This window comes from Bos indicus, chromosome 10 (assembly GCF_029378745.1).
Source record: "Bos indicus isolate NIAB-ARS_2022 breed Sahiwal x Tharparkar chromosome 10, NIAB-ARS_B.indTharparkar_mat_pri_1.0, whole genome shotgun sequence".
NCBI classification, from domain to species: Eukaryota; Metazoa; Chordata; class Mammalia; order Artiodactyla; family Bovidae; genus Bos; species Bos indicus.
Genome location: NC_091769.1, coordinates 82,484,358 through 82,509,802, shown reverse-complemented (window position 1 = coordinate 82,509,802; position 25,445 = coordinate 82,484,358). Strand labels below are relative to the sequence as shown.

Genomic DNA, 25,445 nt, shown 5'->3' with positions numbered 1-25,445 from the left:
AAATCATTATCTTTTTCTTTAAAATACACTGAATTTTGTCTTGAAACTCTAAAGCCAGTCTGATGATGGACAATTCTGTTGCTGTTGTTCAGTCGCTAAGTAGCGTCTGACTCTTTGTGACCCCATGGACTGCAGCACACCAGGCCTCCCTGGCCCTTGCTATCTCCTGGAGTTTGCCCAAGTTCATGGCTATTGAGCAGGTCATGCTATCCAACCATCTCATCCTCTGCCGCCCTCTTCTCCTTGATCCCAAATATTTTGTTTCCCCATCATCCCCAAACAGTATTCTTTTCACAGAAATTTTCAAATACTGTAGTCTTTATCAGTAATGCTCCTTAATAATATGGGGTGTTAACTTCATTCCACTAGGTCATGGTAAACTCATCTGCGGGGTAGTCCACCTCTTATTTGGCAGTGAGAGACACCCACATCCGAGCACAGCAGCTGCATTTGATCAACACCATCACGTGCTCTCTATCCTCAAATCTCATCACAGCTGTCACGCGGAACGATAAGGGCAGCAAGCGCCAGCACCTAATTTCAAAATATGTTCTTAAAGGGGCCCAGTGCTTTAGATTTGCATTTGAGAGTCTCATTTTCATTTTATTGCCTTTCTAGGATTATTTAATTAAGGCTGATTCTGTCCTAACCATCATTTATTCTATAAAACATGGTAAATGAAGCTCATAGTTAAATAACAGCAACACTTGCAAGACTCCTGAGATGTTGTTATACTGCACTGGGGATCAACTAACATTTACTCAAAGAACAGGCATGAATTACAATCACCTGAGAACAGGCATGAATTACAATCACCTGAAGTCAAAGCAACCCTTACAGGAGCCCAAGGCTTGTATTTTCAGTTTGTCACTGCTTGTATTTTTCTGCAAGTTCATGCCCAGGTCACTCTCTATTATTACTGTTCAAATTCACTGTTACAAACACAGGTTCAGGCTTCTAAGATTTAATATCCTATCAAGAATCATGTTTTTCTTTGTCTCAAATCAGAGTATTTCTCAAAAGGATCCCAAGGAACATAATTTGGGAGTCAAGTGAAGAAGTACCATTAAAACCAGTAATGTATTAGAAATTCCCTCCTCTTACCTGATGAAGTTTAATGGACATACGAATTCCAGGGACTACTACTTTCCTCAGGAGTTCCATGTCAGCAAAGATCCATTCATCCCGAATTGAAGAAATACGGAAATCTCCCTTAAATAGGGCATGCAATCCATAGAGGAATGACTCTAAATTACTGTTAAGATTGGAGATAAAAGTTTACATATTTTGACAAAGGTCTTCCATTACACTGATTCTAACATCTGGTTATGCATCAGAATCATCTTGGAGTGTTTTGAAGATACAGACGCCAAGAACTAATATCAGTACCCCTGAATCAGAATCACAAGGGTCAAGGCTATTTGCCCTGGACCCTTGTTCATGACCTACTGTAATAGTGAGTCCTTGAACATAAACAGAAGGTGAAGACTCTCTAACTTGAGAGTAAGGAGGGCCTAATGGAAAACATGAGGTAATCAGAGAAGAAGCATTATGTGGCATTTCTTAATTCTAATTCAACTGGGTGTTCACAACAAGAAATCCAGTTTACATTTAGAGTCCCCAAATCTAATGTACCATTATATTAAGAATATAAATGCTCTGAGCAAAGACTAAAAGGAGAAAAATAAAAATAAAAGGAAGTGAACTGTTAGAAAAATAGATGTATATGGGAAGACACCAATCATACATTATGAGTTATTTTTTTAATGTCTTAAATTATTAAATTCTCATTATCTGCAGCTGCCTACACACATGTGAATTTTAAAAGTTAGTTCTTTTAACCACTTCGAATTCCACTGTGTTTACTAAAAAGATCTATACAATATCTGAAGAAACATTTGTAATAAATTAACATAGAATGCTTCCGTTAAAAACCATTTCAGATTTTTCAGATTTTGGTTATAGAGCTTCCCAGTCTGTTTCTGAAAACAGCAATGCCTTCCTTACCTGGACATATGGTGGGATGCAGTCCCCAAAGCTCTCCGTCCCAGAACACAGAGTCCATAACAAAGAGTCACCAGAGATGAATCTTTGTCCACATCCAGTGGCTTTAAATAAAAAAAAAAAAAGAAAGAAAACAAGGAACAGGGTGAAGGGGGTTGAAGGCACAAATTTCCACTTATAAAATGAGTAAGTCATGGGGATGTAATGTATAGCATGGTTGACTCCAGTTTAGTAATACTATACTGCATATTTGACAGTTACTAAGAGAGTAGACCTTGTAACTTCTCATCACAAGGAAAAAATAATTCTGTAACTGTATGATGAAGGATGTTAACTAGAGCTATTGTGGTGATCATTTTGCAATATATACAAATATCAAATCATTATGCTGTATACCTGAAACTAATTAATGTTGTATGTCAATTATATCTCAATAAAAAAGAACAAAAGAATATTACTTATCAGAATGGTATATAAGTATTTACCGAATCAGAAAAATCTATTTAAAAAATCAGACAGGACAAGGAACTCAAGTAGCATATACTTACTATCTCCTCAAATATAAGTTCTAGTGAAAAGAAACAGCATAAAATGAAGTATGAATGTGTATAAGGAGGTTCTTTGGAATCTTTAAATAAAACTAAAGCTTTATAATAATACTGGAACATACTAAAAAAAACTGGCTGTATTAGTGTTAGGATCTTAGCTAAACATCTCAAAGTACTTGCTGATATACATCATTACTGATTCTGCCCTCTCCTGAAATATAATATTCTGTTTATTAATTAGTTATTTCTCAACTTAACCTGGCAAGCATTAGTGACAACAGCACTAGCCTATCAGTGACGATAACCACATTAAAGAAAATTAAACTGTGTCTATAGAATATTGCTTTCCTTCATTCAACCTTTTAATTCTTTTGCAGTTGCATACCTTTATTATTGACTATTAAATATATTATATATAAACATATGCAATAATTATATATATATACACACACACACACAAACAAAATGGTACAACTTACATAATACTAAAGAGAATCTTGGTAGCATCTTAATTACTGAGAAACAATCGAATGCAGCAGTTTTCAAAGTGTAATCCTGGGACACAACAAGAGCATCACCTGGGAACTTATTAGAAATGCAAATTCTAGAACCATTTCAGACCTGTGAAGTCAAGTTCTGGAGGTGGGGTTCACCTATCACACTCCCGTCACATTCTAATGTATGCTAACATTGAAGAATCATGGATCTAGGCTTTTAATGAGCTTAATTATTCTATCTTTTCCAATTATATATATATATTTATCTGATTTTATAAACCATTAACATAAAGAGAAAAGGGCAGCTGTCTAAGATACTAGCTTAATATAGACTGTTTAATTAATTATCATTAACTGGGTAATTTAGTTAATTTTAACTGTGAAGGAGAGCCTACATTTCTTTCTTTTCTGTCTCCCTCTCTCCCCGACCCAGTCAACTAAATTAAGAAAAAAAATTTTTTTTTCCCATAACAGAAGCAGTAAATATGCTGAAAATGCACTGCTTCTGTTATGGGAAAAAAAAATTTTTTTTCTTAATTTAGTTCAGGCTTCTGGAACTGGTCAAGATACAGTAATAAAGACACTGCTGCTAAAGCTGAAGCTCCAATACTTGGGCCACCTGATGTGAAGAGCCGACTCACTGAAACAGATCCTGGGAGAACAAGATGGCCGAGGAGTAGGCAGACGTGGAGTACCTTTCTCTCCATGATACATCAGGAATACCCCTTCAGACACAGAAGTGCATGCAGAACACCAGCTGAGAGCGGACAGGAGTACCTGACCAGTGGAAAAGAATGTATCGAACCACACCAAACTCAGTGGGACGAAGAACAGGAGAGTTAGTAGGACTGGACCTGCCCTTGGCAGGAGGGGGAAGCGAAGCAGGGGTCCGATCCCCACATCGGGGTAATTCTCTGAGTCAGAGGAGAAATATTCAAGCCTGAGAGTGAAACAGCTGATCTGTGGCAGCCTAAGTATAATGATAATCAGACAGTCCTTGCCACAGCCATACATATCCCAGACAATAACACTGGTCCCCTGGAAGGTGCAGCAGCTGGGAGCTGGAGTTTTGGGATTGTGGAGCAATCCCAGGGCGAGGGCTGCTGTTGACTGCAGAGAGATGAACTGAGGCGATGTGAGGGAGGAGATTGTGGTGGGAAATGTCTGTGGAGGAAAGCCAGGCATCCATGGAAGCAAGGTGATACTGCTGAGTTACACGTAGGAGGTGGAGCCATCTCCATACCCTCTCTCCCCCCACATGCCAGCATCCACAGTTGAATAATAGAGAGGCTGGCTCATCAAACGCCTGATGCACTGAATTACAGAGCAGGATCCCACCTACATGCCCCTTTAAGTGCCTGACCTGTCAATGTACAGAGTAGGACCCCAGCCAAGAGTCCCCTCTATGTGCCTGACGTGCTGAACAACAGAGAAGGACCCCAGGCAAGGGAGCCCTCTAAATGCCTGAACAGGCGGAGCTATGGAGAAAGGCTGGCTAAAAAGGCTTTCTGATCACCAGCTACAAGAGGCTCAGAAAAAAAGACTCTGATAAGACCATAACTCCTGTGGTAGAGGCAGTCCAAGTCCCTGCACACTTGGCGCCACCAGGGTCCCTGCAAGCCAAGCAGCTGCGCCACCTTCACACTCAGCTCTCACTGGGGCAGAGCTGCCACAGGCGAAAAAGGTCTTGCATCTATGCACACAGTGTCACTTTGGTTGTGTCCAACTCTTTGCAACCCTGTAGACTGTGGCTGGAGAAGGCAATGGCACCCCACTCCAATACTCTTGCCTGGAAAATCCCATGGATGGAGGAGCCTGGTAGGCTGCAGTCCATGGGGTCGCTGAGAGTCGGACACGACTGAGCGACTTACCTTTCACTTTTCACTTTCATGCATTGGAGAAGGAAATGGCAACCCACTCCAGTGTTCTTGCCTGGAGAATCCCAGGGACGGGGGAGCCTGGTGGGCTGCCGTCTATGGGGTCGCAGAGAGTCGGACACGACTGAATCGACTTAGCAGCAGCAGCAGCAGCAGCAGCAGACTATGGCCTGCCAGGCTTCTCTGTCAGGGAGGGGGTTTCTCCAGGCAAGAATACTGGAGCTTACTGACCAATACTGCTTGCCATACCCTTCTAGAGCACTATATTTCCTGCCGCCCTAGTACCAACTCCCCTGAGTACCTGGTGCTGCCAGAACTCCTGTGACCCAAGAAGCTGCACCACCTCCAGACCTGGCCCTCACAGGAACAAACCCAAGTCCTCCAGGGCAGCCTCAGGAACAAACTCCAATGGACGACCCCCATGTAGAGGTGGAAATAAAACCACAATTGAAATCCAGGGGCAGTGTGGCTAAGGAAGAAGACCCAAAACCTCCCCACCAGCTGTACAAGCTGCAGACTAAATCCACACGATCAACTAGGCAGACTGTTGTCTATGACATAAAAGGTCACTAAGAGCTCCCACAAAAGAAAACACACTAGCTCTGATAGCTGTGGACACTGGAGGCAAGAACACACAGAAGCAGGACCAGATTAGAATCTGAGGTGCCATCACAGCAGGTCCAGAGATCAGCACAGTTAGAGGGCATCCTAGGGAGGTAAGGTGAGCTGTGACTCCCAGGGAAAGGACTGTGACAGCAGTGACTCCAGGGAGTACCAAACAGTGAGAACTCCACACAAATGAAACCCACATCACCCACAGCACCCTGTGCAGGACACCTCATCTAAACAACAAAACAAAAATACAAACAACATCATCGGCAGACAGGATTACCACCTCACTCAGCCTTGCCCATCAGAGGAAAAACAAACAAACAAACAAAAACTCAGCACAAATCTCACCCTACACAAACCACTGGACCAACCTTAGGAGGGCAGAAACCAAAAGGAAGAAAGAATTCAACTTTCTTCAAGGAAAGAATTCAACTTTCCTTGAAGTCTGGAAAAGGAGATCTCAAATACAGTAAGTTAAAAAAAAAAAAAAGGCAGAGAAATACTACACAAATAAACCAGAAACAAAGAAGTCCAAATAAATGAAGAGAAAATAGGCAAACTATCGAAAAAGAATTCAACATAATGATAGTAAAGATGATCAAAAACCTTGAAAACAAAATGGAGAAAATGCAAGAATCAATTAACAAAGACCTAGAAGAATTAAAGAATAAAATACAGAGACAAACAACACAATTACTGAAATTAAAAATACTCTAGAAGGAATCAACAGCAGAATACCTGAGGCAGAAGAATGAATCAGTGAGCTGGAAGATAAAATGGTGGAAAAACCTTTTGAAGAGCAGAACAAAGTAAAAAGAATGAAAAGAACTGAGGATAGTCTCAGAGACCTCTGGGACAATACCAAATGCACCAACATTCGAATTATAGGGGTCCAAGAAGAGGAAGAGAAAAGGAAAGAGTATGAGAAAATTTCTGAAGAGATTATAGTTGAAAATTTCCCCAACATGGAAAAGGAAATAGTCAATCCAGTCCAAGAGGTGCAAAGAGTCCCATACAGGATAAACCTAAGGAGAAACACGCCAAGAGACATACTAATCAAACTAACAAAGACTAACACAAAGAAAAAATTAAAAGCAGCAAGGGAGAAGCAACAAGTAACATACAAGGGAAACCTTTCAGCAGAAACTGCAGGCCAGAAGAGAATGGCAAGATACATTTAAAGTACTGAAGGGAAAAATCTACAACCAAGATTACCGTACTCAGCAAGGATCTCATTCAAAACTGATGGAGAAATAACCTTTTCAGACAAGCAAAAGTTAAGAGAATTAAGTACCACCAAATTAGCTTTACAAAAATGTTAAAGGGACTTATACAGCCAAGAAATACAAGAGAAGAGAAAAGATCTACAAAATCAACCCCAAACAATTATGAAAATGGCAATAGGAACGTATATATCAATAATTACTTTAAATGTAAATAGATTAAATGCTCCAACCGAAAGACACAGACTGGCTGAATGGATACAAAAACAAGACCCATTTTTATGCTGTTTTCAAGAAACCCACTTCAGACCTAAAGACACATACAGACTGAAAGTGAGAGGATGGAAAAATATATTCCATGCAAATGGGAAGCAAAAGAAAGCTGGAATAGCAATCCTCATATCAGACAAAATAGACCTTAAAATAAAGATTACAAGAGATAAGGAAGGCCACTACAAAATGATGGAGGGATCAATCCAAGAGGAAGACGTAACAACTGTAAATATCTATGCACCCAGCAGAGGAGCACGTCAATACATAAGACAAACACTAACAGACAGAAAAGGAGAAACTGACAGTAACACAATGATAGTAGGAGACTTTAACATCCCACTTGTATCAATGGTCAGATCATCAAAACAGAAAATTAATAAGAAACACAAGTTTTAAATGACACATTAGATGAGATGGATCTCATTGACATCTTCAGGACATTCTATCCAAATGCAGAAGAATACATCTTAAGTGCACATGCAACATTCTCCAGGATAGAACACATCTTGGGTCACAAACCAAACCTCAGTAAATGTAAGAAAACTGAAATCCTATCAGGTATCTTCTCTGACCACAACGTTATGAGACTAGATTATCAATTACAAGAAAAAAAACAATAAGAAACAAAAACACATGGAGATTAAACAACACATTTCTAAATAACCAATAGGTTACTGAAGAAATCAAAAGGGAAATAAAAATATTTCTAGAAACAAATGACAATGAAAACACAACTCAAAACCTATGGGATGCAGCAAAAGCAGTTCTAAGAGGGAAGTCTGTAGTGGTACAATCCTACCTCAAGAAACAAGAAAAACACTGAATAGACAACCTAACTTTACACCTAAAACAACTGGGAAAAGAACAAAAAACCCCCAAAATTAGCAGAAGGAAAGATATCATAAAGATGTGAGCAGAAATAAATGAAAAAAAAATGAAAGAAACAATAGTAAAGGTTAATAAAACTAAAAGCTGGTTCTTTGAGCGAATAAACACAATTGACAAAACTTTAGCCAGACTTATCAAGAAAAAAAGAGAAGAATCAAATCAACAAAATCAGAAATGAAAAAGGAGAGGTTACAACAGACAATGCAGAAATACAAACAATTATAAGAGACTATTATGAACAACTATATGGCAATAAAATAGATAACCTGGAAGAAATGGACAGATTCTTAGAAAAGTTCAACCTTCCAAGACTGAACCAGGAAGAAATAGAAATTATGAACAATCCAGTTATAAGCACTGAAATTGAAGCTGTGATAAAAAAATCTCCCAAAAAACAAAAGCCCAGGACCACATGGCTTCACAGGAGAATTCTACCAAACATTTAGAGAAAAACTAATGCCTATCCTTCAACTGCAGAGGAAGGAACACTTCCAAACTCATTCTATGAGGCCACCATCATCTTGATACCAAAACCAGACAAAAACAACACAAAAAAAGAAAACTACAGGCCAATATCACTGATGAACATAGATGCAAAAATCCTCAACAAAATTTTAGCAAACAAAATTCAGTACCACATCAAAAAGCTCATACACCATGATCAAGTTGGGTTTATTCCAGGGATGCAAGGATTCTTCAATATATATAAATCAATCAATGTGATACACCACATTAACAAATTGAAAGATAAAAACCATATGATAATCTCAATAGATGCAGAAAAAGCCTTTGGCAAAATTTAGTACCCATTTATGATTAAAACTCTCCAAAAAATGGGCACAGAAGGAACCTACCTCAACATCAGTTCAGTTTAGTCGCTCAGTCGTGTCTGACTCTTTGTGACCCCATGAATCGCAGCACGCCAGGCCTCCCTGTCCATCACCAACTCCCGGAGTTCACTAAAACTCATGTCCATCAAGTTGGTGATGCCACCCAGCCATCTCATCCTCTGTCGTCTCCTTCTCCTCCTGCCCTCAATCCCTCCCAGCATCAGAGTCTTTTCCAATGATTCAACTCTTCACATGAGGTATTGGAGTTTCAGCTTCAGCATCAGTCCTTCCAACGAACACCCAGGACTGATCTCCTTTACCTCCTTTACCTCAACATAGTAAAGGCCATATGTGATAAGCCTACAGCAAATATTCTCAATGGTGAAAAACTGAAAACATTCTCCCTAAGATCAGGAACAAGACAAGGGTGTCCACTTTCCCCACTAGTATTCAACATAGCACTGGAAGTCCCAGCTACAGCAATCAGAGAAGAAAAAGAAATAAAAGGAATCCAGATTGGAAAAGAAGAAGTAAAGTTCTCACTATTTGCAGATGACATGATACTGTACATAGAAAACCCTAAAGATAGTATCAGAAAATTACTAGAGCTAATCAGTGAATTTAGCAAAGTGGCAGGATACAAAGTCAATACACAGAAATCACTTGCATTTCTATATACTAACAATGAAAAATCAGAAAGAGAAATTAAGGAATCAATCCCATTCACCACTGCAACAACAACAACAAAAGTAAATATCTAGGAATAAACTTACCTAAGAAGACAAAAGAACTGTATGCAGAAAATTATAAGACACTAATGAAAGAAATCAATGGGGACATAAACAGACAGAGAGATATTCCATGTTCCTGGGTAGGAAGAATCAATATTGTGAAAATGACTATACAACCAAACGCAATCTACAGATTCAATGTGATCCCTATCAAATTGCCAATGGCATTTTTCACAGAACTAGAACAAAAAATTTCACAATTCATATGTAACACAAAAGACCCCGAATAGCCAAAGCAGTCCTGAGAAAGAAGAATGGAGCTGGAGGAATCAACCTTCCTGACTTCAGATTATACTACAAAGCTAGAGTCATCAAGACAGTTTGGCACTGGCACAAACACAGATATAGAACAATGAAATAAGATAGAAAGCCCAGAAATAAACCCATGCACCTATGGGTACCTTATTTTTGACAAAGGAGGCAAGAATATACAATGGGGCAAAGACAGCCTCTTCAATAAAATGGTGCTGGGAAAACAGGACAGCTACACGTAAAAGAATGAAATTAGAACACTTCCTAACACCACACACAAAGATAAACTTAAAATGAATTAAAGACCTAAATGTAAGACCAGAAACTATAAAACTCTTAGAGGTACCTCATAGTGGTTTTGATTTGCATTTCTCTGATAATGAGTGATGTTGAGCATCTTTTCATGTGTTTGTTAGCCATCTGTATGTCTTCTTTGGAGAAATGTCTATTTAGTTCTTTGGCCCATTTTTGATTGGGTCATTTATTTTTCTGGAGTTGAGCTGTAGGAGTTGCTTGTATATTTTTGAGATGGAGAGGGAGAGGGTGGGAAGATTTGGGAGAGTGACATTGAAACATGTAGAATATCATGTAAGAAACGAGTTGCCAGTCCAGGTTCGATGCGCGATACTGGATGCTTGGGGCTGGTGCACTGGGACGACCCAGAGGGATGGTGTGGGGAGGGAGGAGGGAGGAGGGTTCAGGATGGGGAACACATGTATGCCTGTGGTGGATTCATTTTGATATTTAGCAAAACTAATACAATTATGTAAAGTTTAAAAATAAAATAAAATTGAAAAAAAAAAAAAACTCTTAGAGGAAAACATAGGCAGAACTGTTGATGACATAAATCAAAGCAAGATCCTCTATGATCCACCTCCTAGAGTAACAGAAATAAAAACAAAAGTAAACAAGTGGGACCTGATTAAACTTAAAAGCTTTTGCACAGCAAACAAAACTAAGCAAGCTGAAAAGACATTATTTTCTCCTCTGAATGGGAGAAAATAATAGCAAATGAAAGAACTGACAAAGGATTAATTGCCAAAATATACAAGCAGCTCATACAACTCAATAGCAGAGAAACAAACAACCCAATCAAAAAGTGAGAAAAAGACCTTAACAGACATTTCTCCAAAGAAGAAATACAGATGACTAACAAACACATGAAATGGCCATCATCAAAAAGTCTATAAACAATAAATGATGGAGAGGGTGTGGAGAAAAGGGAACACCTTTGCACTGTTGGTGGGAATGTAAAGTGATACAGCCACTATGGAAGATGGTATGGAGATTCCTTAAAAAACTAGGAATAAAACCACCATCAGATCAGATCAGATCAGTCGCTCAGTCGTGTCCGACTCTTTGCGACCCCATGAATCGCAGCACGCCAGGCCTCCCTATCCATCACCAACTCCCGGAGTTCACTCAGGCTCACGTCCATCGAGTCAGTGATGCCATCCAGCCATCTCATCTTCTGCCGTCCCCTTCTCCTCCTGCCCCCAATCCCTCCCAGCATCAGAGTCTTTTCCAATGAGTCAACTCTTCACATGAGGTGGCCAAAGTACTGGAGTTTCAGCTTTAGCATCATCCTTCTAAAGAAATCCCAGGGCTGATCTCCTTCAGAATGGACTGGTTGGATCTCCTTGCAGTCCAAGGGACTCTCAAGAGTCTTCTCCAACACCACAGTTCAAAAGCTTCAATTATTTGGCGCTCAGCCTTCTTCACAGTCCAACTCTCATATCCATACATGACCACAGGAAAAACCATAGCCTTGACTAGATGAATTTTTGTTGACAAAGTAATATCTCTGCTTTTGAATATGCTGTCTAGGTTGGTCATAACTTTCCTTCCAAGGAGTAAGCGTCTTTTAATTTCATGGCTGCAGTCACCATCTGCAGTGATTTTGGAGCCCAGAAAAATAAAGTCTGACACTGTTTCCACTGTTTCCCCATCTATTTCCCATGAAGTGATGGGACCAGATGCCATGATCTTCGTTTTCTGAATGTTAAGCTTTAAGCCAACTTTTTCACTCTCCACTTTCACTTTCATCAAGAGGCTTTTTAGTTCTTCTTCACTTTCTGCCATAAGGGTGGTGTCATCTGCATATCTGACGTTATTGCTATTTCTCCTGGCAATCTTGATTCCAGTTTGTGTTTCTTCCAGTCCAGCGTTTCTCATGATGTACTCTGCATTTAAGTTAAATAAACAGGGTGACAATATACAGCCTTGACATACTCCTTTTCCTATTTGGAACCAGTCTGTTGTTCCATGTCCAGTTCTAACCGTTGCTTCCTGAAACTGCATACAAATTTCTCAAGAGACAGATCAGGTGGTGTGGTATTCCCATCTCTTTCAGAATTTTCCACAGTTTATTGTGATCCACACAATCAAAGGCTTTGGCATAGTCAAGAAAGCAGAAATAGATGTTTTTCTGGAACTCTCTTGCTTTTTCTATAATCTAGCGGATGTTGGATATTTGATCTCTGGTTCCTCTGCCTTTTCTAAAACCAGATTGAACATCAGGAAGTTCACAATTCACACATTGCTGAAGCCTGGCTTGGAGAATTTTGAGCATTACTTTACTAGCGTGTGAGATGAGTGCAATTGTGCGGTAGTTTGAGCATTCTTTGGCATTGCCTTTCTTTGGGATTGGAATGAAAACTGACCTTTTCCAGTCCTGTGGCCACTGCTGAGTTTTCCAAATTTGCTGGCATATTGAGTGCAGCACTTCCACAGCATCATCTTTAAGGATTTGGAATAGCTCAACTGGAATTCCATCACCTCCACTAGCTTTGTTCGTAGTGATGCTTTCTAAGGCCCACTTGACTTCACATTCCAGGATGTCTGGCTCTAGGTCAGTAATCACACCATCGTGATTATCTGGGTTGTGAAGATCTTTTTTGTACAGTTCTTCTGTCTACCCCACATCCGAGGTCGGGGGGGGGGCGGCAAAAGGAGATACCTAGCGTCCGAGGTCAGGGGCGGCGACGAGAATAGATACCCCACGCCCCTAAGCCCAAGGCCAGGGGCGGAGGGCGGGAGGGGCTACCCCACGCCCCCATGCCCGAGGCCAGGGGCGGTGGCCGGGAGGACCAACCCCACGTCCAAGGAGCCGTGGCTGCATGGGCACAGAAGGGCCTAGAGGAGCTATCCCACGTTGAAGGTCAGGAAGGGCGGCGGTGAGGAGATACCCCTCGTCCAAGGTACGGAGCAATGGCTGTGCTTTGCTGGAGCAGCCGTGAAGAGATACCCCACGCCCAAGGTAACAGAAACCCAAGTAAGACGGCAGGTGTTGCAAGAGGGCATCAGAGGGCCAACGCACTGAAACCATACTCACAGAAAACTAGTCAATCTAATCACACTAGGACCACAGCCTTGTCTAACTCAATGAAACTAAGCCATGCCCGTGGGGCAACCCAAGATGGGCGGGTCATGGTGGAGAGATCTGACAGAATGTGGTCCACTGGAGAAGGGAATGGCAAACCACTTCAGTATTCTTGCCTTGAGAACCCCATGAACAGTATGAAAAGGCAAAATGATAGGATACTGAAAGAGGAACTCCCCAGGTCAGTAGGTGCCCAATATGCTACTGGAGATCAGTGGAGAAATAACTCCAGAAAGAATGAAGGGATGGAGCCAAAGCAAAAACAATACCCAGCTGTGGATGTGACTGGTGATAGAAGCAAGGTCCAATGCTATAAAGAGCAATATTGCATAGGAACCTGGAATGTCAGGTCCATGAATCAAGGCAAATTGGAAGTGGCCAAACAAGAGATGGCAAGAGTGAATGTCGACATTCTAGGAATCAGCGAAGTGAAATGGACTGGAATGCGTGAATTTAACTCAGATGACGATTATATCTACTACTGCAGGCAGGAATCTCTCAGAAGAAATGGAGTAGCCATCACGGTCAACAAAAGAGTCCGAAATGCAGTACTTGGATGCAGTCTCAAAAACGACAGAATGATCTCTGTTCATTTCCAAGGCAAACCATTCAATATCACAGTAATCGAAGTCTACGCCCCAACCAGTAATGCTGAAGAAGCTGAAGTTGAACAATTCTATGAAAACCTACAAGACCTTTTAGAACTAACACCCAAAAAAGATGTCCTTTTCATTATAGGGGACTGGAATGCAAAAGTAGGAAGTCAAGAAACACCTGGAGTAACAGGCAAATTTGGCCTTGGAATACGGAATGAAGCAGGGCAAAGGCTAATAGAGTTTTGCCAAGAGAACGCACTGGTCATAACAAACACCCTCTTCCAACAACACAAGAGAAGACTCTACATATGGACATCACCAGATGGTCAACACCGAAATCAGACTGGTTATATTCTTTGCAGCCAAAGATGGAGAAGCTCTATACAGTCAGCAAAAACAAGACCGGGAGCTGACTGTGGTTCAGATCAGCCAAATTCAGACTTAAATTGAAGAAAGTAGGGAAAACCACTAGACCATTCAGGTATGACCTAAATCAAATCCCTTATGATTATACAGTGGAAGTGAGAACTAGATTTAAGGGCCTAGATCTGATAGATAGACTGCCTGATGAACTATGGAATGAGGTTCGTGACACTGTACAGGAGACAGGGATCAAGACCATCCCCATGGAAAAGAGATGCAAAAAAGCAAAATGGCTGTCTGGGGAGGCCTTACAAATAGCTGTGAAAAGAAGAGAAGCGAAAAGCAAAGGAGAAAAGGAAAGATATAAGCATCGGAATGCAGAGTTCCAAAGAATAGCAAGAAGAGATAAGAAAGCCTTCTTCAGTGATCAATGCAAAGAAATAGAGGAAAACAACAGAATGGGAAAGACTAGAGATCTCTTCAAGGGAATTAGGGATACCAAGGGAACATTTCATGAAAAGATGGGCTCGATAAAGGACAGAAATGGTATGGACCTATCAGAAGCAGAAATTAAGAAGAGGTGGCAAGAATACACAGAAGAACTGTACAAAAAAGATCTTCACGACCCAGATAATCACGATGGTGTGATCACTGACCTAGAGCCAGACATCCTGGAATGTGAAGTCAAGTGGGCCTTAGAAAGCATCACTATGAACAAAGCTAGTGGAAGTGATGGAATTCCAGTTGAGCTATTCCAAATCCTGAAAGATGATGCTGTGAAAGTGCTGCACTCAATATGCCAGCAAATTTGGAAAACTCAGCAGTGGCCACAGGACTGGAAAAGATCAGTTTTCCTTCCAATCCCAAAGAAAGGCAATGCCAAAGAATGCTCAAACTACCACACAATTGCACTCATCTCACACGCTAGTAAAGTAATGCTCAAAATTCTCCAAGCCAGGCTTCAGCAATAATATGTGAACTGTGAACTTCCTGATTATCAAGCTGGTTTTAGAAAAGGCAGAGGAACCAGAGATCAAATTGCCAACATCCGCTGGATCATGGAAAAAGCAAGAGAGTTCCAGAAAAACATCTATTTCTGCTTTCTTGACTATGCCAAAGCCTTTGACTGTGTGGATCACAAGAAACTGTGGAAAATTCTGAAAGAGATGGGAATACCACACCACCTGATCTGTCTCTTGAGAAATTTGTATGCAGGTCAGGAAGCAACAGTTAGAACTGGACATGGAGCAACAGACTGGTTCCAAATATGAAAGGGAGTATGTCAAGGCTGTATATTGTCACCCTGCTTATTTAACTTCTATGCAGAGTACATCATGAGAAATGCTGGGCTGGAAGAAACACAAGCTGGAATCAAGATGGCCGGGAGAAATATCAATAACCTCAGATATGCAGAGACACCACCCTTATGGCAGAAAGTGAAGAGGAACTAAAAAGCCTCTTGATGAAAGTGAAAATGGAGAGTGAAAAAGTTGGCTTAAAGCTCAACATTCAGAAAACGAAGATCATGGCATCTGGTCCCATCACTTCACGGGAAATAGATGGGGAAACAGTGGAAACAGTGTCAGACTTTATTTTTCTGGGCTCCAAAATCACTGCAGATGGTGACTGCAGCCATGAAATTAAAAGACGCTTACTCCTTGGAAGGAAAGTTATGACCAACCTAGATAGCATTATTCAAAAGCAGAGACATTACTTTGCCAACAAAGGTCCATCTAGTCAAGGCTATGGTTTTTCCTGTGGTCATGTATGGATGTGAGAGTTGGACTGTGAAGAAGGCTGAGTGCCAAATAATTGAAGCTTTTGAACTGTGGTGTTGGAGAAGACTCTTGAGAGTCCCTTGGACTGCAAGGAGATCCAACCAGTCCATTCTGAAGGAGATCAGCCCTGGGATTTCTTTAGAAGGATGATGCTAAAGCTGAAACTCCAGTACTTTGGCCACCTCATGCGAAGAGTTGACTCATTGGAAAAGACTCTGATGCTGGGAGGGATTGGGGGCAGGAGGAGAAGGGGACGACAGAGGATGAGATGGCTGGATGGCATCACTGACTCGATGGACGTGAGCCTGAGTGAACTCCGGGAGTTGGTGATGGACAGGGAGGCCTGGCGTGCTGCGATTCATGGGGTCGCAAAGAGTCAGACACGACTGAGCGACTGAACTGACATTAAAAAAAAAAAAACTTAAAGAAAAAAATATTTATAGGAATACAAAAATATCCAGCCTCATCAAGGCAAAATTCACAAAGTCTAGCACTCAATCAAAAATTGTCAGGCATGCAAAAGTAGCAGGAAGATAGAACCCACAATTAGAAAAATAATCACTCAATCAAAATTGACCCAGAAATGATACAGATGTTAGAATTAGTCAACAAAGATATTGAAAGAGCTATTATAACTGTATTCCATACATTCAAAAAGACAGAGGAGTGATAGGGTGCTAAGTAGAGACATGGAAGGTCTATATAAAAGACACAAATTAAACCTCAGGAGATTAAAAAAGAAAAAAATGGACTGTCTGAGAATAGAAAAAAATATACTGGATGAGATTAATGCAGAAGAGAAAAAATAAATAAATGATCTAAAAATATATCAACAGAAATTACACAAAATTAAACACAGAGACAAAGACTGAAAAAAAAACCCACAGAGCATCAGTAGTCATAGAACAACTTTAGGCAGCCTAATATAAATGTAATTTATATTACATTTAATTGGTGTTCCCCCACAAAGGGAAGGAGGAAAATAGAAAAACATTTTGAGAAAACAATAAGTGAAATATTCCCAAATCTGATGAAAATGATACCCACCTAGGGATTCAAGCAGTTCAATGAATTCCAAGAACAAGAAACATGAAGAAAACAGCATAAACTGCTTAAACTAGTGATGAAGAGAAAAATCTTAAAAATGAGCCAGTGGGGGGGAGGAACCACATTATTACGTGACACATACCAGTATATGGTATTTTATTGCACTTTGCTTTATTGTGCTTTGCAGATACTTTTTTTTTTTTAATCTGAAGGTTTGTGGCAACCTTGTTTCAAGCAGGTCTATTGGCACCATTTTTTCTAATAGCACTTGCTCACTTTATGTCCCTAGGTCACATTTTGGTAATTCTCAAAATATTTCAAACCATCCACGGGCAAAAAGATTATGACTTGCTGAAGGCTCAGATGATGACTAGCATTTTTTAAGCAATAAAGTATTTTTAAATTAAGTAATGTACATCATCACATTTTTTACATAATGTAATCACACACTTGATATGTTGTTTAGTTGCCCAGTTGTGTCCAGCTCTTTGTGATCCCATGGACTGAAGCACGCCAGGCCTCCCTGTCCCTCACCATCTCCTGAGGTTTGCCCGAGTTCACATCCACCGCACTGGTGATTCCATCCAGCCATCTCATCCTTTGACCACCCTCTCCTTCTGCTCTCAATGTTTCCCAGCATCAGGGATTTTTTTCCAATGAGTCGGCCATTTGCATCACATGTCCAAGATACTGGTCATCTGATGCAAACAGCCTAAAAGGGCACTTAGTAAAATGTAAACATAATATTTACAACTGTTTTGGAAACCAAACAATTCATGTGACTTGCTTTACTGTGTTATTTGCTTTATCGTGGTTATCTGCCATCTCTCTGAGGTGTGCCTTTATTATTTGTACAGAACAGCAAAGATAAGAATGACTACAGACATCTCATCAGAAACAATGCAAGACAGAGGAAGTGTAGCCGCATTGCTAATGTACTCAAAGGAAAAAAAGAATTGGTTCAACCATAGTAGCTCTATTTTGTTATGGTTGGAGAAGGCATGTGTCTTATATCCTCAACTGAATTAGAAATTCTCAGACTGGTTGCTAACACTAAGAAAGATGAAAGAAAACTACGGTCATTTAAGAAGCAGGAAGCAAAGTCAAGCTTTGCTTGAAGAATCCTTGCAGTCTAGTGTTCCAGGTGGTTTTAATGAGTAAATCGAGGGCCACACTTACAAAAAACATTATTTCAAGCTCTAGAAGACGGGTACAGCTGTTGTATGAAAGATTATTTCCCCTAAGAATACATATAATGAGAGAAGGTGGAAAGAATGAGTTTTTATTTTTGTACAACATGCAACTCAGAAAACTATCTGAGCGCCGAAGAACTGATGCTAGAGATCAGCCCTGGGATTTCTTTGGAAGGAATGATGCTAAAGCTGAAACTCCAGTACTTTGGCCACCTCATGCGAAGAGTTGACTCACTGGAAAAGACTCTGATGCTGGGAGGGATTGGGGGCAGGAGGAGAAGGGGATGACAGAGGATGAGATGGCTGGATGGCATCACTGACTCGATGGACGTGAGTCTGAGTGAACTCCGGGAGTTGGTGATGGACAGGGAGGCCTGGAGTGCTGCGATTCATGGGGTCGCAGAGAATCGGACAAGACTGAGTGACTGATCTGATCTGATCTGATGGGGGGAAAATGTCTGAAGGCAACTTTATTAATATTCAAGTGAGGGTACAACAATCTAGAGTCAGCAAACCTTTCTGTTTTAACTAACTTCCCTGGGAAGAGGCTCTTCCAGACATAACTCAGAAAACAGAATGCATGGTTCTAAGGAGGTAGGAATAACATTGTTCAACTTAAAAAAACGGGAGCATGAAGGAATTATCTTTCCTGACAATTTTCTTCTAAAGGGGACTACAATAGTAGACTATAAGCCGTAATGACCTAGGGATAGAAAGCTCTCAGAAGAGACTGGAGATACCCAAGTTTGGAGGTAAACCTTTTGAATATGACTTATTAGGAATTAAGAGAATGACTTCCTTGAGCTATTATATATCCATGACCTCAGCAATAATCTCTAAGAGATTACGTACTCCTTAAATTTAGAAAGAATGGAGCCTGTTTCTGAGTGGGAAGACAATGAGCTCCTAGCCCAGACGACCACAGTTAAACAAAACAAAAGTAACCAATATAGTCTAAGCCAGAGAAAGGCTATTTGAATAATACAATCACTCCCTGTCTCCTGTTGCCCCAAGAAATAAGTCCAAGGATTTGAGAGTAGCATGCAAAGCATTTTAAGTATTATTTCATTTATGGGAAAAAACAAAACAAAAAAAACCACACAAACTGCATGTTAAGAGACGGTAAGCTTTGAGGTCCTCCATTTCCAGGCATTGTCCACTGACCCTTTTTCTGAGCTCTTATGAGGTTATTTTATTCTATTTAAAAATATGCTACTCTGCTCAGTATCTACTGTGCATCCAATATAAAAGCTCAAAGGTCACTGTTCGGAGGGGAATTATAGGATGCTCCCTTTCTTATTGATGAAGCAAAGAGAAATGGGCTGATATGATGGAGTGCCTTACTCTAATTGACTAGCTGTAAAAGAAGGTATTACACTTAAAGTCCATCAGCGTGTACACCCCAGACCACAATAAAGGCACTGGTTGTCAAACCAGCTCCCTATGCTCCATGATACAGAATAATCCTGTACATAGCATACAATGGTTCAACTACACAAGACTTTTGCTTGGGAAGCAATAGTGATCGAGGAGTTAGCTTTTGGAATCACAGGCCTTGCTACTGTGGTTATGGTTCATGGGGTCTAATCAGAAGGAGCAACACTGCCACAAGAGCCATGAGACCTAGCAGGAAAACAGTAGTTGGAGAAGTCTACAACTCACCTTTCCTTTAGGATAAGACAAGTTGTTCTGAAGTGTGGATTAGGAACCACCTGAAGTACAATCACCCAGCATGATACAGATTTTGGGTTCCCAGCCTAGACTCACAGAATTAGAATCTCCCAGGCAAGGCCCAGGAACCTGTGTTTTTACTCATTCTTACATCATTTTTATCCATGTTAACATTTTAAAGTCAATAATCTAGATGAATACTGTCCAGTATGGTAGTCATTATCCTATATGAGTTATTAAATTTAAATCAATTAAAATTAAATAAAACTTAAAAATTCATTTCCTTAGTCATACTGACTACATTTCAAGTGTCTCATAATCCACCATATTTGGGGGGTTAGTAGTTATGATACTGGAACAACATAGAATGTTCCCATCATTGCAGAAGATTCTATTAACACTGGTCTGGACTTTGGATTTGGGACAAAGATATTAAATTATCCATAAGTTTGGTACATGTGTTTGAGGACTTGGGGCTGGGGGTGCTCCAAAATGCAGTCTTTAAGAAGGTTCTGCATGTGATCTACAACCTATATGTATGTGCATGCAGAGGCAGAGGCAGTGCTATTTAGACAGTGAGACTGTGACATTGCAGGTGAGAGAACGAGGGAGGCTTCTCTTTCTAATCTGCTCTGATAGAGCTGGTTTGGCCCAACCATTATGAACCACACAGGTCCTCTTATGCAGATAGTTTGAAAGAAGGAAATCTAGAAAAACTGACATAATAACAAATAGAGGTATTCTCTCCTCTTTGGCAAAACAGACTCAGAGAGTTATAAACGAAACAAAGAAACCCCTACCTTTGCTCTTTGGGAAGAGCTATACTCTATCCAGCTGAGGTAAATCATCCACCTTTGCTCTTCGGGAAGAGCAGTACTCTATCCAGCTGAGGTAAATCACCCACCTTTGCTCTTCGGGAAGAGCAGTACTCTATCCAGCTGAGGTAAATCACCCACCTTTGCTCTTTGGGAAAAGCTGTACTCTACCCAGCTGAGGTAAATCACCCACCTTTGCTCTTCAGGAAGAGCAGTACTCTATCCAGCTGAGGTAAATCACCCACCTTTGCTCTTCGGGAAGAGCAGTACTCTATCCAGCTGAGGTAAATCACACAGAAACTCTCCCTGGATATGCCTGCCAGTCGATGGTCATAGTCTTCATCAATGTTTGGATTAAATGTTGGATCCACATCAACATAATTTCGATCTGCACACAGACGCAGTCCTTCCTGCATCGTCTCATTAGCTAGCCATTCCTCTAGTTTAGAAGAGGTTGTAACATAATAAATGATACCCTAATGAGAAAAAAGATTTTAAAAAAAACACCTCAGGCTAAATCACAATCTGAATTAACACCAATATCTCATTAAATTGTTTATACTGATAATATGAATCAAAGTAACATTAGTTTACTAACTTTAAAATAGTCTAAAAACAATTCCAATCTACTGAATTTATGATCTCTTAAGAGGTGAAAAACCTTTACTGTGGTGCATTTATTTTGAGAAATTTCTCACAGAACTATTAAGCTATCTTGTGATCCTACGTCAACTTATAAAAATATAACTAATAAATAAAGCAATAGAAACACATATTTAGAGATAGGAAAGGCCACACACACATACGTTATTAATAAAAATGTTGTAAATTCAATCTCTTTTAGCTTCCTGAGGTTGGGTTTAACCAAATATTAAACAGAAGATTCAGACTTCAATCCAACCAATCAATGCAAATAAGTTGGTACACATAAGTAGTAACACATGAATCATGAAGATTTAGCATATGTTTTCCTCTTGAAAATGCTGGCTTTGCCTATAAACCTCTAGCGATAACCATGTTGTGTATCTGTGAAATTTTTAGCAAAAAACAGGATACCTGTGCAGTAAAAACTAACCTTGCTCAAAGAGAGGTTTGGCCTTTGCACTTGGGTTCTGGGAGTTCAACTCTAATCCCTTGCAATGTCCTGTCTCATAAGAGTCTTTATTTACCTGGAGGCTTAGAACCATGAACTCTAGAGGATCTGGAGATTAAGGCTGGTGATGTGGATGGTCGAGCAAGTCTAAATGGTTGTGTGTCAATAAAAACTCTGCACACTGAGGCTCAAGTGAGCATCCTTGGCTGGCAACACTCTGAAGGTATTGATTGCCTCAGTTGTTTCTGGGAGGAATAAACATTGTCTGCACAAGTCCACTAGGAGAGGACAACTGCAAGTTCACGCCTTAGGGTCTCTAGACTCTGCCCTATGTGCTTCTTTCCTGGGCAGACTGTACTCTGTATCCTTCCACTGTAATACACTCTAACCACGAGGATGATGGCTTTGCTGAGTTCTGAGGGTTCTTCTAGCAAATTAATGAACCTGACTGTGGTCTCAGAGATCCTGAAATTCCAGTTGGTGTCAAATGTGATGGTATTTTGGGGGACCTCCCAAATGATACAATACTTTCATTCAGATTTCTGAAAGCAGTGGTTAACAGCAAGGGCTAAGGAGTCAGTCAAACCTGGGTTCTAAATCCATGATTTCACTTGCTAGTTAGAGGACTGTGACCACGTTAACTTTTGATCCATAACTTGTTTATTTGTAGAACAGGAATGTAATATTCCTTTAAAGAATTAGCTAAGAGATACACAGGCGTATGTATACATGCATGCATGTGTGGGTGTATTCTTTATTTCAGTGCCTACAAGAGATGTACTACAGATAATAGTTTTTATTGATATTAATGAACAAATGTAGTAAGTTCCACTGAAGAAAGAAACGGCAAGATCTTCATAGGTATAATTTACTAACTGTATTGGATACTAGAAAATTTCTATTGCTATGAAAAAGGAAAACACAAGTTAAAACTATATATATATATATATATATATATATTTTTTTTTTTTTTTTTTTAAAGAAGAGCCTCTGACACCAGAAGCTCTAAAGAGGCACATACCCTTACCTTGACATAGTAAGTGGTGAGTACTTTCCGAAGATCAAAGACTTGAAGCATAGAAGCAGCACTATTGTCAGTGATGCTATAACCCTCCAGAATATACTTGGTGACTATCACTTCCCAAGCTAGCCAGCGCTGGCTAAATGCAGCGTTAAATGAAAGCACATGAGGAATATGGCCAGGTTCACAACAGCAAAATCCTTCATCTTCCTCAACACCTTCAGTAATGGCCTCCACTTCCCGTTGTTGACAGTAAGTACCTTAGAGAGACAGAAAGAGAGAAAGTTCTTATAGCAAATGGGTAAAACATGAAGTGGAAAAAAGAATGCTTCAAAGATATGAGAAACTTTGAAATAAAAACACATTTAGTTTATAGCAATTGAGAATACGTGTTGGATCTGCTTTAGACTGTCCATTAACAAACTGCCACACACTCCTGAAGAGAGGCATAGTATACATTCATCTTCTGCAGAATCAGAATGTGTACCAGCACATTTGGGTCTAAGAATTTGTGAAATAAAAACAGAAAGTCGGGTTAAATAAAGAATTAGAGCCACAGCCATCTATGCCAACAAAATATCATCCATCACATTAATGTTAATTTTTATTTTGTTCTGTGGTCTTGCTTTCATTTAATCTGTAAATTCCTTACATTATACAAGGACTACAGAGTGATTATAGCTAATTTTAAAGCTATATATTAAGTTGAGAAGTGAGTGAAGTCACTCAGTTGTGTCCGACTCTTTGGGACCCCATGAACTGTAGCCTACCAGGTTCCTCTGTCCATGAGATTTTCCAGGCAAGAAGGAATGGTAACCTACTGGAGTGGGTTGCCATTTCCTTCTCCAGGATATATTAAAGTTACATATAACAAAAATAAGTGGGGCGTTATAATACATTTTTTATTTTAAACAGAACATATACAACATGTATATTTGAAAAACTACTCTGAGAAAAAAAGATGTCATGAAATTTAGCCCCACTTGGTGATGGTGGTGGTGGTGTATGATGAATGATAAGACTGAAGAGGTAAGCTTGGCCAAGCTAATGACCTATATCATTTAGCACTCCAATTCAGTTCAGTCGCTGAGTTGTGTCCGACTCTTTGTGACCCCATGAACCGCAGCCAGGCCTCCCTGTCCATCACCAACTCCCAGAGTCCATCCAAACCCATGTCCATCGTGTCGGTGATGCCATCCAACCATCTAATCCTCTGTTGTCCCCTTCTCCTCCTGCCCTCAATCTTTCTGAGAACCAGGGTCTTTTCAAATGAGTCAGTTCTCCGCATCAGGTGGCCAAAGTATTGGAGTTTCAGCTTCAACATCAGTCCTTCCAATGAACACCCAGGAGTGATCTCCCTTAGGATGGACTGGTTGGATCTCCTTGCAGTCCAAGGGACACTCAAGAGCCTTCTCCAACACCAAAGTTCAAAAGCATCAATTCTTTGGCGCTCAGCTTTCTTTATAGTCCAACTCTCACATCCATACATGACTACTGGAAAAACCATAGCCTTGACTAGACAGACCTTTGTTGGCAAAGTAATGTCTCTGCTTTTGAATATGCTGTCTAGGTTGATCATAACTTTTCTCCCAAGGAGTAAGCGTCTTTTAATTTCATGGCTGCAGTCATCATCTGCAGTGATTTTGGAGCCCCAAAAATAAAGTCAGTCACTGTTTCCACTGTTTCCCCATCTATTTCCCATGAAGTGATGGGACTGGATGCCATGATCTTCGTTTTCTGAATGTTGAGCTTTAAGCCAACTTTTTCACTGTCCTCTTTCACTTTCATTAAGAGGCTCTTTAGTTCTTCTTCACTTTCTGCCACAAGGGTGGTATCATCTGCGTATCTGAGGTTATTGATATTTCTCCCAGCAATCTTGATTCCAGCTTGTGTTTCCTCCAGTCCAGCGTTTCTCATGATGTACTCTACATATAAGTTAAATAAGCAGGGTGACAATATACACCCTTGACATACTCCTTTTCCTATTTGGAACCAGTCTGTTGTTCCATGTCCAGTTCCAACTGTTGCTTCCTGACCTGCATACAGGTTTCTCAAGAGGCAGGTCAGGTGTGCTATGAGAGGTGCTGGATATACAATGATAAACGAAGCAGATAGGATTCCTATCCTTGAGAATTTTATAATCTACAGCAAAGGTTTACAAAATACACCCCTGGGCCAAATTCAAGCTAACAGTGGTTTTGGTATTTTTAAAAGGTTTTTTAACAGAAAAATCAAAGAACATACAACAGAGAATATGCACGGCTACAATATGCATGGCCTACACTATTAACTATCTTGGCTCTTTCCAGAAAAAGCCTGCCAACCCCTGGACTACAGAAGAAATAAACTAAGAACAAATAAACACAAACAAATATAAAATTAGAATTCTAATAGTTATTCTAATTATTAAAGATAATTAAGAAACTAGAGGTGGAAGATTGGTGGGAGGAGAGGAGATGGCTGGTAGTTTCTGGGGAAAAGGAGAGTGATAAGGTCTTAGTAAAGAATTCAGCATAGCTAGGACACTGAAGGAAGGCCAGTGTGGCTAGAGTGGATGAGAAGGGTGATAATAAAGTAAGCTGGAGAAACTGGAAGAGGACAGATCTTGCAGCTGCTGTAGGACATGCTAAAGAGTTTGATTTCTACTTTAAACGCAATAAAAAACCACTGAAATTTTTTTTTTTTAAACTT

General features: G+C 40.2%; 1 protein-coding gene across 5 annotated transcripts in view; it reads right to left on the bottom strand.

Moving 5' to 3' along the window:
* Positions 1 to 25,445, bottom strand: part of PCNX1 (pecanex 1) — a 184,648-nt gene that overhangs the window by 15,172 nt on the left and 144,031 nt on the right. For all 5 annotated transcript variants that reach the window (XM_070797789.1, XM_070797791.1, XM_070797790.1 and 2 more), the window contains 4 exons: positions 22,761 to 23,014; positions 20,886 to 21,116; positions 2,008 to 2,108; positions 1,105 to 1,255 (listed from right to left, as the gene is read on the bottom strand). In XM_070797789.1, the coding sequence (XP_070653890.1) occupies positions 1,105 to 1,255; positions 2,008 to 2,108; positions 20,886 to 21,116; positions 22,761 to 23,014 (737 nt within the window). The remainder of the gene's footprint in view (positions 1 to 1,104; positions 1,256 to 2,007; positions 2,109 to 20,885; positions 21,117 to 22,760; positions 23,015 to 25,445) is intronic.